Source organism: Zootoca vivipara, chromosome 3, assembly GCF_963506605.1.
Source record: "Zootoca vivipara chromosome 3, rZooViv1.1, whole genome shotgun sequence".
Lineage (NCBI taxonomy): Eukaryota > Metazoa > Chordata > Lepidosauria > Squamata > Lacertidae > Zootoca > Zootoca vivipara.
In genome coordinates, this window is record NC_083278.1 from 68726734 (window position 1) to 68745076 (window position 18343).

Below are 18343 nucleotides of genomic sequence, written 5' to 3' on the forward strand. Positions count from 1 at the left end.
ATAGTTCGGTGATGATAATTGTATTGATTCCATATTGATTCAATACTACATAATAGGATGTCCTGTGTTAGTCCAGGACTTTATGAAGCTCATTAGCCATCTCTTAACACCACAAGGTTATTGTGATGATGATAATAATAATAATAATAATAATAATAATAATAATAATAATAATTTATTATTTATACCCCGCCCATCTGGCCGGGTCTCCCCAGCCACTCTGGCGGCTTCCAACAGAAGAATAAAACACAATAATCTATTAATGTCTTCTAAAAGTCTGGTAGTTGTTTTCCTCTTTGACATCTGTTGGGAGGGCGTTCCACAGGGTAGGCGCCACCACCGAGAAGGCCTTCTGCCTAGTTCCCTGCAACTTGGCTTCTCGCAACGAGGGAACCGCCAGAAGGCCCTCGGTGCTGGACCTCAGTGTCCGGGCAGAATGATGGAGGTGGAGACGCTCCTTCAGGTATACTGGACTGAGGATAAATTTTGCGGTAGGGAAAATCCATGTACTCTGCACCCTGGGTAAAATAATAATCACAATAGCATTAAAAAAAAACCCAACAAACATTGCAGTCACTATAATAGCAAACACAGTATCATAAAGCAAATAGCAACAAATTCCTCAAAACAATTAATACAATTCAATAAAGTCATAGTAACTCATTGTATTGTGAGGATTCTTCCGAATCACATAGAACCATAATATGGACATTTGAAGAAAAAATAATTTGATCTGGCATTGTCTATATACTCTATGATTTCCTTGAGGGAAAGTGAGCCTTCATAAAATTGTTTTCATTAAAAAGATTCTCAGCACCACCACTAACACTATTGTAATGTTTTACGTTTTTAATGAGATTGTATATTGCAAAACACAGACACATTCTCCTGTGTAAAATTCTGTTTATCGAGAGAAGGTAGCATCATTATTTTTTACAGTATTCGGCATCTTAGAGAGCGACAGATTCCTTCAAGCTATCCAACAACAACAACAACAAAAAATCTGCTCTGGTTGGTTTTTGTCTCTTTATCCATTAGATGTCAAAACCATTACTCAAGGAAAAGGAACAATCTTAAATGATCCGGAACACTTAGAGTATATATACAAGAGAAACTGCTTTTGGTCAGTGACTTACAGCAACAAATAATGAAATATGGGGAGAAGTTAATTTTTTTCCTTTGGCCTGTTAAGAACTGGAAGGTTTGGTACTAAATAGCCTTGTGAAAGGTTATGCACTCAAGCTGTTCCTCTCTGTTAATGTTCTCATATGGCCCTAAGTGGAACATCTGGTGATTATTATTTTTTACAAAACACATTACAAGGCATAAATAAGGCTTTGAATTGCCACAGTAATGTATAATTATGTTGAGTAATACATTAACAATGGGACGCGGGTGGCGCTGTGGTCTGAACCACTGAGCCTCTTGGGCTTGCCGATCAGAAGGTTGGCGGTTTGAATCCCTATGATGGGGTGAGCTCCCATTGCTCTCTGTCCCAGCTCCTGCCAACCTAGCAGCTTGAAGGCATGTCAGTGCAAGTAGATAAATAGGTAGCGCTGTGGCGGGAAGGTAAACGGTGTTTCCATGTGCTCTGGTTTCCATCATGGTGTCCCGTTGCGCCAGAAGCGGTTTAGTCATGGTGGCCACATGACCCGGAAAGCTGTCTGTGGACAAACGCCAACTCCCTCGGCCTGAAAGAGAGATAAGTGCTGCAACCCCATAGTCGCCTTTGACTGGACTTTAATCATACAGGGTCCTTTACCTTTACCTTTTTTACCTTAATACATTAACACCACAATCCTATGCATTCAGTGGTAAGTCACATTAAGCTGAATGGGGCTTACTCCCAGATAAGTGGGTATGGTTTTGCAGGCTTGTTGTAACTCCTCTCTTGCTCCCACAAGTCAAAATGAAGCTAGGCTTTGACAGGGTTATCTCTACTTAAATCCTTATGTAAATTAAATTCTTAACGCTGGCATTTTTATAATAATTAAATTACTACATTCTTACATAAAATAGTTTCTTAGTGGAGCAGAGAGAAATTTTTTGTTACTGGGAAAGTGGAGGGTTTTTTTTTTTACTTCATAAAGAAAGGTATAAAATGATATTTAAATTGTAAGAAATGGCATGCCAACTGCAGCAGTTCAACCATTGGAGATTAAAGTTGTCTCAAATGATGAACCTACAAGGGAAATGTTGATTAGCTAAAGGGTGAACTGATTTTGCCAGGGGGACATCTTCCCTAGTCTGTCCATGCCAGTCTCCCTGGTAATACAACAAAGTTAGAGTCACACCTCTTACATGCTATCCTGAATAGTTCATGTATCACTCCACATTCTATTTAATAAAGCTGTGAGCTATTTAATTGCGATTATTGATGTTTGCATCTTCATTTTCTTCACATGGCCATCATTCTATATTCATAATATTCAAGTTCAACCATATATACATAGCATATCCCTTCTGATTTCTTTTAGACTGTGACATCTGCAGTGTAGGGTAATGATATTTTCAAATTTAGTTGTTATTTTGAAAAAGGAATTCAAAATGCAGAGCTTCATAATATGCTAGTCCATCAGTATTAGACAGTCCTCCATAACTATACAAGTGGGCTTGAAAATTCTGCTACAACTTTGCAAAAATGTGAATGCGTGGAAAACATTTAAACCTACAGTATTTAACATTTGTTCCAAGGCTGCATAATTTTGGAGGGGGAGGCCAATAACTTGGATAATTTGTATTCAAATTATACATGTGAAAATATACAGTAATTGACTTTTAAGACAAGGGAGAATACAACATCCTCTGCCTTTAAAAATGAAAAATAAAACAAGTGAATGGAGACAAAAGGTATTATTGAAAGACATAGCAAAATTCAGCTGCTTGAAACTACACAAAAATTTCTCAAGTAGGCAAGAATCCTTATTCTTTATCAGATTGTTTGTCTTTTAAAAGAAGCCTACAAGCTTTTCTCTGTAAACATTTGTCTCATTGTGCTGGTTCTTCAAATACTAAGAATTGTTAATTGAAATGAATAAAGTGATTGCTAAGCAAGCAGATACAAACAGGCTAATTGTTGCATTAGAATGTCTCTATTGTCAACATTTGCGGGTTGCCTTCGCGGTTCCATTAGTCCCAGTGGTACTTACTGATAGCTTTTTTTCTTTCTTTCTTTTTTGGAAGCAGTAACATAGGCAGCAAGGAGGAATAATGAGCTGCCTTCTTGGGGTTAGTGAGGAGTCAGCACAAATTGTGGGAACAAATAACAGTCAGACAAGGCAGTGTTTTATAACATTGGGGCTGCAATCCATCTTTGGGTTCCTTCAAAGCTGGGCTAATAAAGGCCCACTTACAATCCCCAGCAGAGTACAGTTTAATTAAATTTGTCCATTAGAGGATTTCTCCCCCTCTCTTGTACATTCCTGAAATTAATTCTTCTGTTTTCTGCTTGTCTCTTTTCCTTTATCAAAGATGCGCTGAACCTTCGAAACCGACAGGTCATCTGCATCACACTCAAAGTTCTCCAGCACCTGGTTGTGTCAGCTGACATGGTGGGGGAAGCCTTAGTGCCCTATTATCGACAGATTCTCCCCATTTTAAACATCTTTAAGAATATGAATGGTGAGTGATCCTAGCAGTTACCGCATCTAGCAAGCCCTCCAGCCAGGAGGGGCTTGAGGCAGGGTTAATTAACAGCATAGTTAGATTTTACTACTGCATATAAACTAAAATGTATTTGGCACCCTCTCCTGTTATTCCCCAGGGATGGAGCAAAATTAACAACTTCATTTATTCTTACTGGTAAAGCTTATTCAACACATTACAGAAGCACTGGAGCAGCTCTGTAATCTACCAATAATTAATTTGTAAAGTTTTGTAGCACTCTTTTAATTCATTAATAGATTACACACACCCCTGCACTGCTTTCACCTGACAAGTTAAGACTCCACCTCTTGATCCTTCTCAGAACTTTTCTAATTAGTAAAGTTTGGTGTCATTATTTCCTGGCTTGGTACCCAATATAAGTAAAGTTTTAAACTGATTTATTCAGTTTGGAGGAAAATTAAGTTTTATTATTTCAAATTCTTTACATTCCTGTTCTTATAAAGTTATGTGCATTGCTCTACCTAATCTGTGTAGTCTTGGTTGAGCAGTTTAAATATTTTAGCAGGGAAGTATTTCTATTTTGTTCAAAATCTCATTTTATGTCTTTAAAAAAATGAAGTTTACGTAATGAAGATTAGTGTTTAACTCTACATGCCTCGACCCAGCTGACATTCTTTCTAATATATGATTTCTGTTAAAAACCACTTGATATATTGTTGGACTGGTCACTTTTAAGTAATTACCTTAACATTTTGTGCTGTTATTTTAGTATAAAAGGTAAAGGGACCCCTGACCATTAAGTCCAGTCGTGACCGACTCTGGGGTTGCGCGCTCATCTCACATTATTGGCCGAGAGAGCCGGCGTATAGCTTCCAGGTCATGTGGGTTGTTGGTAGCTTGGCTAATTAAGATAATACAATTTGCCAGATGTAAAAAAATAATAATATTCTGGTATTTCAGTAACATATTCACAAGCCTTACCTTTCACTCACATTGCCACCCTATGCATAATCTTATTTAGTTCATAACTTACTTCACGTCCCATAAAGTCTAGGTGATGCAGCAACAGTAGTTGTTACTTGGGGAGGAAAGGGCTATTAAATGAGTTGGGGACTTTTGATCGATGCAAATTGTGTATCATTAGCCAATTAACAATTAAAATGCTATCTGATGTGGCTAGAAGAATGGGAATGAGCAGCATCAAGGTAATACCGTAATAATAATATTTTTATCAATTGTACCCCACCCACAAAGTCACGAAGACTCGGACATGACTAAACGATTAAACAACAACAACAACCCCACCCATCTAACTGGGTTGTCCTAGGCACTCTGGGTGGTACAGAGAACTGTGGAACATCGATGAAATGTGACAGTTCATTGCTCTGACATACATGGAATTCCAGAGCAAGCAGGTTTCTCTCCATTCTCTTGCATGGATGCAACCACTTTCTGTATCCATCTCTTTTCATGTGTGGTGCTACCCCTTCTCTTGAGAAAGCGAAATATAAAGCAAATTAAAAGTTTAAAGTAAATAGGGGTTACCCAGTGCAACCTCCCCCCCTTTAAGTCTGGGGCTATTCTCTCCAGAATCATATTAAGAACTCATCTAAGGAGAGGGAAGAATTGAATCAAACTGGTTTTCTTGTAGCTTTTAACACTATAAAATTATGTTTTAAATAGATGGAGGACCATGTAAAAGTAACTTACACTTCTGCACTCGTCAGACTATTAGAATTATGAATAACATATTTAAGGCAATAAGCTTTTATAATTGCTGTACCAGTGCTATTTTTCTACAAAAAGAGGTGCTGAAACTCATGAGCGAGGCCTTGTTCTCTTTTAATGGCAATGGGCCCCACCTGAGAGGTGCTGAAACTGAGTTCTGGTGAGTGCCAGCTGAAAAAGAAAGCCCTGGCTGTAGGTCTGTTAAAGTTGCACTGCCATATTTTATGGTATCTGGTTTTACTTCTTATTCATTGAGAACCCAATAGTTAAATCTTTCTGGAGATTAAAAGATAAGAAAAATATAATGTCTGTGACATGGCTTAGATCTGTTGTTAACCCTGTGACACCACTTGAATCTATTACCTTCTTGAACTCAATACAGTACCAAAATTTGGTATTTCTTTACAAGGTGCATTTTAAAACAAATCAAAGGGGGAAAAACACATTTTTTATTATTTGAAAGTGTTTTATTTTTGTTGTTAAAATAATGAACCCTTGTTGTGCAGTTCATATTATAAATGGAGTTTCGTGAAGGTGCCTGAGGTAAATAAATGCTTAAAAGAATTAGGAATTCATTTTATGGTTTTTAGTGAGAAGACAGAAATTATGATGCAGGAGGACCAAAGGGAATCTTCAAAGCTTAGCACTGTCATGTGTTGTATTCTATGGATATTATATAAAGCATAGGAAGTAGAAATTAGTTTGATAAGTGTTAGACAGTTGTATCAAGTAAATGCTTTTTGCATAACATAGTCAGGTAAATGAAAATGCCATTGATCTGCTTTAACAACTATTATATGCTGTCAAGTGAAAACAACTGTAATGGCTTATGTGCATTATAAAGGAAAAACATTTTCATGTCATCAATTTATCTTATTCAGTAGTGATCAATAACTGTTTGTGAAATGCTGTGCAGATTAAACAGCCCAGAATATTTCGAAACAAAACCCTGTCAACCTCTGCAGCATACAGAGTAAAGGCACAGATTTAAAATGTATTAAATTAAGTTAATCATTTTGATATCTGTAAGCCCTGATGTGCTAAAACTTAAAACGTTAAAAGCTTCTTTTGTAATAGAAGGCCTTCATTGTTGATCAATAAAATGTTGACCCATTGAAATTAATGAACCTACCTTAGTCATGTTACTTCATTTCACTGGGTCTACTCTGAGTAAAAGTGAGTAAAACTATCCCATGAAAAGACATTAACTTCTGGAATCAGAACTTTGAACATATGCAATACTTACTGACAGTTTATCTATAGATTAGTGGGGAACCACTAGAGTTAACTATAAGACTTGTAATCACAGTTGTGGAATACAAACTTACTTTGCATATTAAGTGTTAACTGGAACACTCACAGAATCTATAGTCACTGACCGTCTGGGTTTAAACACATTAAAGTAAGTCACACAAAACTCAATAATCTGGTTAGGGCCATCTGCTGTCTAATGAAATCCTGCCTAAATCGGTGGAATTACGGTAGCATTCTAGTGTTAGTAGTTAGGTTAGAATAGAATAGAATAATTTATTGGCAAAGTAGTTTGTAGTCTAAAGGTATCTGACAGTGCTATTTTATAAGGTAGCATTATTTGAACACAAGATTCCTTCATTTTCAGCTAATCCCCTCCCCCTGTACTGCTTCCGCATATGACACAGCTCACTATTTTTGGTATACCCCCCTGACCCACTGGAGGGACTTTTCAGCAGTTGCAAGGGCCAAAGGGGGGGATATCTGCTATGTGAGTTTACCTTCTGCTCATGCAATGTTGGATTCCACTCCCTAATACAGGGGTAATCAACGTGGTACACTTCATAAATATCGGATTGCAACTGTAATCAGTTCTGATCATTAGCCATAGTGGTTTGGGCTCATGGGAACTGCAGTTCAAAACATATGGAAGGCACCATATTTGCTATCCCTGCCATAATACTTAGCAGCCACCAATAGGTTACTGCAATGCATCATACGGTATGTGGGGCTGCCTTTGAAGATGATTTGGAAACTGCAGCTGGTGCAGAATTTGGTGGCCAGGTTGCTCACTGGTGCAAGATGGTCTAAGCACATGTATCGCCAATCCTGGCCTGATTGCACTGGCTACCAATTATTTTTGGGTTCAATTCAAAGTGCTGGTTTTGTCCTATGAAGTATCATGCATCTCAGAGCCCCAGTACTTCAATGTAGGAAGCTGTCTTATACTGAGTCAGACCATTGGGTCCATCTGACTCAGTATTGTCTGCACTGACCGGCAGCAGCTGTCCAGGGTCTCAAGCAGGGTTCTTTCCTAGACCCACCTAGAGGTGCCAGGGGTTGGGACCTCCTGCATGCAAGCAGATGCTCTACCATTGAGCTACAGCCCTTTCCCAAGGGCTGCCTCTCTCCATAGGAACTGACCCAGGCTCTTCTCCATGTGCGCCTACCACAGGAAGTCTGGAGAGGGGGACATAAGAATGGGCCTTTTCAGTGGTGGGTCACCACTTGTAAAAAGGTTTTCCTCTGGGGGGCTTGCCTAGTGCCACCCTTGTCAAGTTTCGGGTGCCAGGCGAAAACTTTCCTTTTTATTTATTCTTAAATATTATTTATTTCCTTTAGATATAAGACATGCAACAGCTACATAAAATGAGAATTAAAATTAAACAACAGTATATGCTCGGATAAACCTTTCTGAATATATTAACAATGTTTGTATGTATGTATGTATGTGTATAAACAGATCTGAAATGATGTACTGTACTGTATAATAATGTGTTTGCTTAGATTGCTGACCATTTGTAAAAGGTATTTTGTTTTTAAAAAACACATTTCCTTTTTACCTGCACTTTTGGCCCTCAGTTTTCTGTGTTTTAAATAATTTGTGTCCTCTTTTGTATCCATGCCATCAGCTGATAGGTAGATGGGTGTGGTTTGGGGAAATGATCTGGTGGGCCAAATTGGACCTGCTTTGCAGGCCAATATTGGTCTGTAGGCCAGAGGTTCTCCACCTTTGGTTCCACTGTAGCTGTAACATGAAAACTCTGCCAAAGTTACAAGCATTTTCTATGGCTGATTAAATGACAGCTTTATTTACATTCCAATCCTATGCACATCTAGTGAGAAGGAGGTCCTATTGCTTTCAATGAGGCTTACTCCTAGATAAGTATGAATAGGACTGCAGCCTTCATCAGCTTTCCTAACCATCTGTATTCGGGTTTTTATAACATACCGTCTAACACATTTGAAAAACTATAACACTTCCTATTTATTATTGCTGTATAATTTGTAATTACTGACTTAATTTCTTAGATGGAAATGCAGTATTAGCCTGTGTGAAATAGAACTGACTCAGCAGTGATTAATAAAAAGTTATTAATACTTAGCAGTTCCTTCTGATGTGTTAATAGCCTAATTAGTTCAGCATCTTAAATGACTGAAAAAAGAAAATAGAAGATTCACCAAGTCAGATGATGTGCTCCATTTTGACAAATGTAACAACATCAAGGCATTTAATATCAACTCAATATAATGATTATTGGCTAGTGGATATAAAACACTGTACGGCCAGACGAGAATCCTGAATTCTGCTTCCTTTGAAACAAGTCATGTTTTAAAAACTGGCCAAATAAAGTATACATCAGATAAAATGTAATTCTGTAATCCCAAAGTATTCTGGGACTACCCAGAAGTCCAGAAAAGTGAATGCAATGCTATGTAGTACATGAAACATGGTACAGTACTGTAGTCAAAACAAACAGCTCCATGTTGAACACTCCTCAAGTGGTACAACTTAAGTGTCTTGATATCATTACACTACATATTTTTTTCTTACTCCTGATCATTGGCTGCTGCTGTCAGAGGTAAATCAGCACAATGATGTAAAGACACATAACGGAGGAGGAAACTCAACAAGGTTTTACTGTTGTTGGTGGCAGTGCCATTTTTAATAGAATGTAGCTCTGCCCTCCTTTCCAGAACTTTCTGCAGTCACTGGGTCTGAAAACTGTACTTGTGCTGTTGACTGATTTTCTAATAAGGATCAAAAGAGTCACTGGGACTTGTTAGATATGTTGTTGGCCTCTTACCATGCTTGATTGAGGACATGCATCAGAATCTACCTCTGAGTTGAAGGAGTCCCTCAGAAATAACAATTGACTGAGGGAATTAGTAGTCTGATGCTGAGATAACCTCTTCCAGCTTCAGGTTCTGACTTTAATAATGCTGGGGACCAGACTACTTGGTGTTCAGTAGAGCTGGCTCAGCAAAGCAAATTTGCTAAATTTAAAACAGTATAATTTCATCTAGATCGTGGAGCATCAGCATAGAACAGGGGTGTAAATATCTAGTTCATGGGCCCAATTAACTCAACCCACAAGTCTGTTTCACACAAGCCATCCCTACCAGCCGTGCTGTGATGTACAATGCTAGGTGTGGGGCAAGTAAAGGATGATTCTATGTTTTAGTATTGTTCATTGCTGTGTTTCTTAGGAGAAGATTTGCCTATGATGATTTTAAGAATGTTCTATACTTGGAATAGGCTGGCACATTTTTCTTAGGACTCCTTTTGGAAAGCAGGTTAAGTGATTTACAGGAAGTTATGTTTATTTTCTGAATGGTTCTTCACTTCTGTTGCATGTTTGTAAACAAATATGTTACATCTCAAGGGGACATATGGTTTAAAATTTGTTTCACTACTTAAAGTGACATATTTCTATGTTAAATGTGCAGCAAAAAGTTGTCTAATGATTCAAATGGGTTGTATTTATTTGTCACACATATTTTGAATTAATGTACTCAATTAAAATTCTATTCTAGGGAGAATATTTCTGTGAAAGACAGTGCAAAATTGCTATGCTCTGAAAAATTGGTTTTGCTGTAACTGCACCTGGCTTTCAGAATTTACAGAACAAAAATGAGAACAGATTCTAAAAGTTGTGGAACATCAAGGGGGGGAACATGCCCCACCTCTCCTCATTTCCAGTTCCATGTTACAGTCAGTCTTTAAATTTTGTCATAGCTGGTTACATAGACAGTACATATAAGTAGTATATCCCTTATATAACTCCAGATGTTGCTACATATTTCATGCACTTTCTCCAGTGAAGTCATGGCTGCCAATGGGGACATGAATAAAGATGCTTTGAACATTTAACAGAATTGGTAACAAAGGGTGCTTTCTCTCGCTTGCTTCCAGGTTGTGTATGAAGGGAGAGAATCACTCACTTTCACAGGGAGACACTCTTGTCCTTGTCCAAGGTGGCCCCAGGACTGTGTCTATTGAGTGGTGCATCATCTGTATTCTCAGTGGAATAAGCGACCAAAGACTTTAGAGAACCTAAATGGTTTCATAGCCTTGTTACTGCACTTCACTCATGAAAGGGAGTGGCTAGTGCTGTGGTCTAAACCACTGAGCCTCTTGGGCTTGCTGATCGGAAGGTCAGTGGTTCAAATTCGCATGACAGGGTGAGCTCCTATTGCTCTGCCCCAGCTTCTGCCAACCTAGCAGTTCAAAAGCACACCAGTGCAAGTAGATAAATAGGTCCTGCTGCGGGAGGAAGGTAAATGGCATTTCCGTGCGCTCTGGGTTCCATCATGGTGTTTCATTGAGCCAGAAATGGTTTAGTCATGCTGGCCACATGACCCGGAAAGCTGACCCACATGATGCCCACTCCCTCGGCCTGAAAAGTGAGATGAGGATGGATGGCGGCTAACAGATTGAGGTTGATTCCTGACAAGACAGAAGTACTGTTTGTGGGGGACAGGAGGGTGTGGAGGACTCCCTGGTCCTGAATGGGGTAACTGTGCCCCTGAAGGACCAGGTGCACAGCCTGGGAGTCATTTTGGACTCACAGCTGTCCATGGAGGCGCAAGTCAACTCTGTGTCCAGGGCAGCTATTTATCAGCTCCATCTGGTATGCAGGCTGAGACCCTACCTGCCTGCAGACTGTCTTGCCAAAGTGGTGCATGCTCTAGTTATCTCTCCCTTGGACCACTGCAATGTGCTCTACGTGGGGCTACCTTTGAAGGTGACTCGGAAACTGCAACTAACCCAGAATGCAGCAGCTAGACTGGTGACTGGGAGTGGCCGCCGAGACCACATAACACTGTCTTGAAAGATCTACATTGGCTCCCAGTACGTTTCCGAGCACAATTCAAAGTGTTGGTGCTGACCTTTAAAGCCCTAAACGGCCTCGGTCCAGTATACCTGAAGGAGCGTCTCCACCTCCATCATTCTGCCCAGACACTGAGGTCCAGCACCGAGGGCCTTCTGGCGGTTCCCTCATTGCGAGAAGCCAAGTGGCAGGGAACCAGGCAGAGGGCCTTCTTGGTAGTGGCGCCCGCCCTGTGGAACGCCCTCCCATCAGATGTCAAAGAGAACAACAACTACCAGATTTTTAGAAGACATCTGAAGTTTTATTTTTCTGTTGGAAGCCACCCAGAGTGGCTGGGGAAACCCAGCCAGATGGGCGGCGTATAAATAATAAATTATTATTATTATTATTATTATTATTGAGCACTGCACCTCATAGTCGGCTTTGACTGGATTTAACCGTCCAGGGGTCCTTTGCCTTTACCTTTGCTTTTTACTCCACTTGTTACATTGGTTTAACCCAGCATAACATTTTGTCTATTGCTTTGTTTCTGATTGGTATTCCAACACATGTATGAAACATAATTTATCCAAATGCCTTTTAAAGCATATTACTCTTTTTTTTACCACATGTACTTTCTAGCCTTTGCCTTTGTTTCTTTACACCCACACACCCACACCCACATAGTGCATTTGTGCTTACTGCAATTCTCACTGGCTGATATACTGCTGGAGTTAACTACATGACACATGCAGCCCCTTGTTGACCTATGTGTGAAAATTCTGATGTATCGTCGAACCATACCACTAAATCAGCAAGTGCACTGCATAAACCATTTATGACTGAAACCTCACCTGGTGATCCATGTATCCAGGTCAACAGTTTATGGGTGAAATAAAGCATATTTCTGGTTTGCAGACACAAGTGATGGAGAAATTACTATATCCCTTCCTAATCTTGTCCCATGGTCAATTGCCTTCACTGCTGGAAGAAAAATACAACATTCTATAATTTCCAGTCATGTTGCTTTTCTTTTATTTCCCAATACTGAATTTTGTTGTTCCAGCTCTATTAGATTGAAGAAACTGCTGCTATCAGGCAATTCTTTCCCCCCATTATCGGCACTCAAGGACCATAATTATTTTTTCTTGTTACATTTTGCTTTGATAAAACATCATTTTGCTAAACAGTTACATTACAAGTAAGTGTGCTTTACAAGTGATATGTGTACAAGTGTTGCATAGTTGATGGGCTGATGTAATATAATGACAGTTGTTTATAAATCAACATTTAAGATCAATGATTGTGGAAATTTCCCCCATTTCTTGGGAAAAGAAAATGAGCAAGAACCACTGAGTCCCAATTTGAGTTCAGAAGAGCTCTGTTCATTTATATACAGCACCAAGATAGCATTAAAGAGAAGTTTACATTAGAGTAAAACAATACACAAGCTACCCGAACCTGGAGCAACGGCTTATACATGTTTCTATGATAGAGAAAGTGTGGGGGTGGGCAGAAATATTACTGTTGCAGTATATGTACTTCAGGAAGGTGATCGGGGGGGGGGTGACCTCTCAACTCCAAGTATTCTTGGCAGATGTTAATTATCTGGGTTTAGATTCTGACTAAACATACAGAAAAAACCTTCTGACAATAAGAGCTGTTCAGCAATGTAACAGTCTCCCTTGGGAGGTTGTGGATTCTCCTTCCTTGGAGGTTTGTAAGCAGAGGTTGGATGGCCATCTGCCATGGATGCTTTAGCTGAGATTCCTGCATTGCAGGACGTTGGACTAATGACCCTTGGGGTCCCTTCCAACTCTATGATTCTGTGATCGTGGCACTGAATCAGCCTGGCCACTCTGATGGATAACCTTTATGAGGAGTGAGACAGGAGAAGTATAACCCTGTTGGTTCTCCTTCATTTCTCATTGGTGTTTTGTACCATTGACCATTTTATCCTTCTATATCACCTTCGGGGAATCTGAGTTGGGGACACTGTTTTACAGTGGTTTGGCTCCTGTTCCCAAAGCAGTTCCTATTTCAGAGAATAGTGTTTGGTGATGATTCATCAGTCTCTTGTCCCCAATGCTGTTCAATATCTATATCCTCTGATGGGTACATGCACTCATTTCCTGCTTTGAGGGCATGACTTCTTCAGCAAGACTTGTTCTGCTTAGTAATTCTATCTTTAACAATGCTTTTCTCACGGACATTAAGCTAACCAGTCTGTAATTTCCTGGATCCCCTTTGGATCTCTTCTTTGGATGTTGTTTGGTGTTTCATTGGCCACTTTTAGTCCTTAGATACTAAATAAGGAACTTGGGGACAAGTTACTTATTTTGTTATATGATCAGCATTTTCTCATCTGAATTCTTTAAAAACTCTTGAATGGTTGACATAAGGACCGAGTGATTTGTCATTTTTGATTTGTTAATAAGGGCTAGAATTTCATCACTTGTCACCACTGTTTGCCTCCTCTTAATGTTAGTTCAGGCAAAGAAATCTACCCTACATCTACATTTTGCTGTGAAGCTGATCTTGTTTTGATATATAACACTCTGTATGGCTGGAGACCCAGGTGCCTGAGAAGCCTCTAGCTCCCTTATACACCTGCCCAGACTTTATGATCATCAGGGGACATCATCATCACTTCTCATGGTGCCACAATCTTCTTGAGATATAAGGTGTGGTAACATGTGAGGGGACATTCTCAGTTGTGGCACCTCTACTCTGGAATTCCTTCCCCTCTCAGGTGCAAAATGTTAACTTTATGAACCAATGCCATACCTATATTCACCAGCATCGGAATATTTCCTCTACATTGTCTAGTTAAATTAAATGATGGTAAACATAAAAGTGCACCTGGCTGTCTTGATTTTCGGAAAGGTTAATATAGAACAGTCTTTGCCCGCACAGCAGGTCATGTCTAGTTTTGTTAAGGATCTAATACATCTCTTTATTCCCATCTGCTGTTATCCTCTACTCTGAAATTAAACTGATCATAAAATGGCTATTCAATATCTATTAAAACTTTTACATGCTTATGGCCTTTGATTATTACCTCCCAAGGTAGCCTACATCACCGTAATGCTGGCCTTCAATTTAATGCTTTGTTAGTAAATGCTGTATAAGCTGTTCTTTACTAGGATACTGCAATCCTTTGTGCTGCTTAGTTGTTTCTCACAAGATTTGACTCAATTGTAATTTATTGCCACACAACATTTACACAGTTATATACTTTGTATCGGTAATTACAGGGTGAGTCCTTTAAAAGAGGTCCTGTGGCTACAGAGTACACGTGTTCCACGGGGCCTCTTTTACAAGACTCACACTGTATATTATTATTGTATTTTGTATATTTATTATTTTATATGAACTGCTTAAATACTTTGACTTGAAGGGACATGTATATCCAGATAAATAATATCTTAAGTGCTGAGGCCTTAGTCCGTCAGAATTCACATGGTCAATGGTGTGTTCCATGGTGAAACCACTGTAAGAATGAGACATTTAAAACTAACCATTTACCACATAGACTTTTCATGTGTCCTTTACAGAGGACCATCCACTATCTCTTTCCACCTCTAGAAAACAAGCTCCCCACTGCTTTGCCGCTTCCCCTTTCGGTAAGTGGGAGCAACATGTCATGTTGGGAAACCAGAAGAGCATTGCTGTACCTGCCCTGCTTGCTACTGGATTGTCAATGGGTATTTACCATCATTATGACAAGGTTTTTAAGTGAATCAAGCCATAGAGGTGTATTTTTCTAAGTTCGTGTCAATCACAGTAAAAATAAGCAATTTTATCCCACAGTTATGGCCTTCCTCCATTTATATTTTCTTAGATAATGGCCATGCTGTACTTTTCTGAGGTGAGAAAAACAAATTTAATGTTTGTTATAACTTGAAAGATTCCTATAAAATGATTGGCCTAATGCTAATTTTATGTGGGAATCGTGTGTCATGTGTGAATGTAATTGCAAGTACTACCACTTATTAGAGGTGCCAAAATGGCAGAATTTACTACTATAACTCCTAATTCAGGATTAACTCCTAATTCAGGATGGTATCTGACTTAAGTCATACTCAGAGTAGATCCATTAAAACAGTGGACCAAGTTAATCATGACAAACTTGTTCATTGATTTCAGTGGATTTACCATAGTTGAATATATTTGTGATAGAGTGATATATTCGCACACCCTCCTGGGTTAGTAATTTGAACCTTTGATCTTATTTGCTGAAAAAATCATTTTAGTTTAGAAAACTAGAGAATCACATAAATGCAGATACTGTGTAAGAAGAGACATCTTTTAAAAGGACTGCTGTAATAAATATATTGTGGTATTCAAGATACAGTACAGGAAATGAAATGCTATCTTCAAAGATATGGTCTTTTTCAAAAACTAGTAACTGCATTTCTAGCCCTTTCATTCTCTTCAGATTTTTTAAAACTTCAATTGTAATAGATCATTGTATATGATCCATTACAGCATATGATCTATTACAGTGCATTTGAGAAGGGAAGAGAGATTAAAAGCACTAAAAATGAATGCTCATATTTTACCCTTTGGTTTGCATGTAATACAGGGAATAATTGCATAAGCTTTTCTATACCTAATAGAATGGTACCTCCCTCCTCCTATTCCTTAAATCATTTACAGACTTTCTAATATTATTAGATACTATTGGTGAAATATATCTTATTTTTATTCAGAAAAAACTCTGACACTGCTCAATGTAAATGCTGGGTTTTCTTTTTCATTTTTCTTTGGATTATTAATGAGATTGCCTTTAACTGCAACTCAATGGCTGAAATCATAAGGTTAAGGTTTTCAGGGTATGGAGATAAGCAATATTGTATACTAATCTGTGCAGATCAAGTTTCTGTGGGCTGGTTAAAAAAAGGTGTCAAGCCCTACTATCATTGTTGGTATCCATCTGTCTCAAGCTACAATGGAGTGTGCCTCCAGGGGTGAAGTCAAACCACTGCGTTAGCTGCACCAAAGTGACCTCCCAGGGGCGCAAGTTGTGTATAGAGGTTGTGGGCTGCCCAGAGTACAAGACCGCCCTCTCAGCCATGTTGATGTGGCCCACAGGAAAGCAGAGCAATCCATTTGACACCAGCTTTGCTGCAGGAGTTGGCGGAAGGAGACGTACAAGGTACCATTCAACTATCTTAGGGACTCCACTCTGGGTTTGTGTAAGGCATAGGTTGGCAACGTCCGGCCCATGGGCTGGATGCGGCCCATGAAGGCCGTTTATCCGGCCCACGGGCCACCCGTGAACCGAGCTGCCCGCTCGGCAAGTCCCCTGCGCGCTGCGCTAAACCGGCACACCGTGGCACGGGGACTCGCCGAGCGGTGCTGGAAATTGCTTCTGCGCAGCCGCAGAAGATGCGGACATACGCAGACGCCATTTCTGGCGTTCCGGACATGGGCAGCATGGCACCAGAAATTGCTTCTGCGCATGTGTGGCCCATGTCAGGCCCACAGACAATAGTCTGTGCAAATGCTCTGGCCCATGGCCAGAAAACGTTGCCGATGCCTTTTGTAAGGTTTACTCCTTAGATGTTTCTTCTCCCAAAGAAATCCCAGAGTTTTCCTTCTTGATGGGTTAAGATGGGCTACCTTCCCAGGTTGATGAGCCCCATCTGCCCCTCACTTCCCACTATAGCACATGCAGAAACCCTGATTTCTTGACCATTGGACCCACTATCGATCTTGTCCACTCAATCCACCAGACTCTGTCTTTGCATTCAGGGGAAGTCCCTAGCTCACTGAGGGTTTGAGACCCATCTGCTACCTTCACCTGGTTTAGCCGGCCAGTTGAAGCTTCTTTCCAGGCTGTGGTTGCTGTGGCATGCTGGCAGCTTCTAGGAGCCATGAGTGAGAGCTGAGTGCAGGGTGTGGACCAGAAGGAGCACAACATGTATCCCACCACAGGCACTACCAATTCCCTAATACCCCATTCACATACAGATTATAAACACATCTGATAATATGATTTTCATGTCCTTCCTACTCCATGGTTCTAAATATCTAGGTCTCTGGGTTGCTGCCACTCTGGGTTGCTGCCACAAATGTTATGTGCTGTGAACACATAAAATTTAAGCCTGACTATAGACATGCCAACCTAGCAGTTCAAAAGCACGTCAAAGTGCAAGTAGATAAATAGGTACTGCTACAGCGGGAAGGTAAACGGCGTTTCTGTGTGCTGCTCTGGTTCGCCAGAAGCCGCTTTGTCATGCTGGCCACATGACCCGGAAGCTGTACGCTGGCTCCCTTGGCCAATAACACGAGATGAGCGCCGCAGCCCCAGAGTCAGTCATGACTGGACCTAATGGTCAGCGGTCGCTTTACCTTTTACCTCTAGACATTTCAGGTTGCCTTTTCTAAAGATGCCAGAGTAGACTTAAGTGGTGCCAGCTGCCATTTCCAAACCACTGTGAGTTTGCAGCAGCCAGAGCGAGAGGTCTGTGCATGTCCTCGTTTTTTTAAAACCCTCCAATTGAAACCAAGAGGGAGGAAATTAACTATGCCAGCTCCAAACTGATGTAGTTGGTACACCTGATCCTGGGGCCTCCCAGAGGAATGAAGGGGCTTTGGATTCAAGGCCATCTCTAGCCTACTCTTACCCTATCCACAAAATGCCCTGTTTCAGGACCTACTGACAGCAAAAACATGACCCGCAGACCCTTATGATGTGTACTGAGTTGCTTGTAGTATTATGGATTCTACTCTCCATAATACTATGGAGGAAATTGTTAATTTTAAATTCTGTACTTTGAAAGGATTAAAGAAATAGAATATTTAGTTTTGTAAAGCTGGAGTGGGGGGAAGTCATCAGTCAGGATAACAAGCCAGGATTGTTCATGAATTGAAATTGGGTACTGAGTTTTGGCATTCTTTTCCGTTCATTGCTCTTAGGACTATTGTTTAGGGCT

The 18343-nt window shown here is 40.0% G+C and overlaps 1 protein-coding gene across 2 annotated transcripts in view; it reads left to right on the forward strand.

The window, feature by feature from the left end:
• PACRG (parkin coregulated) overlaps window positions 1-18343 on the forward strand; it is a 207116-nt gene that overhangs the window by 101041 nt on the left and 87732 nt on the right. Inside the window, exon 4 of one of the 2 annotated variants that reach the window (XM_035108596.2) lies at window positions 3472-3621. The exons of the other annotated variant lie outside the window; for it this stretch is intronic. Coding sequence (XP_034964487.1) covers window positions 3472-3621 — 150 coding nt within the window. The remainder of the gene's footprint in view (window positions 1-3471; window positions 3622-18343) is intronic. 2 annotated transcript variants of the gene reach the window in all.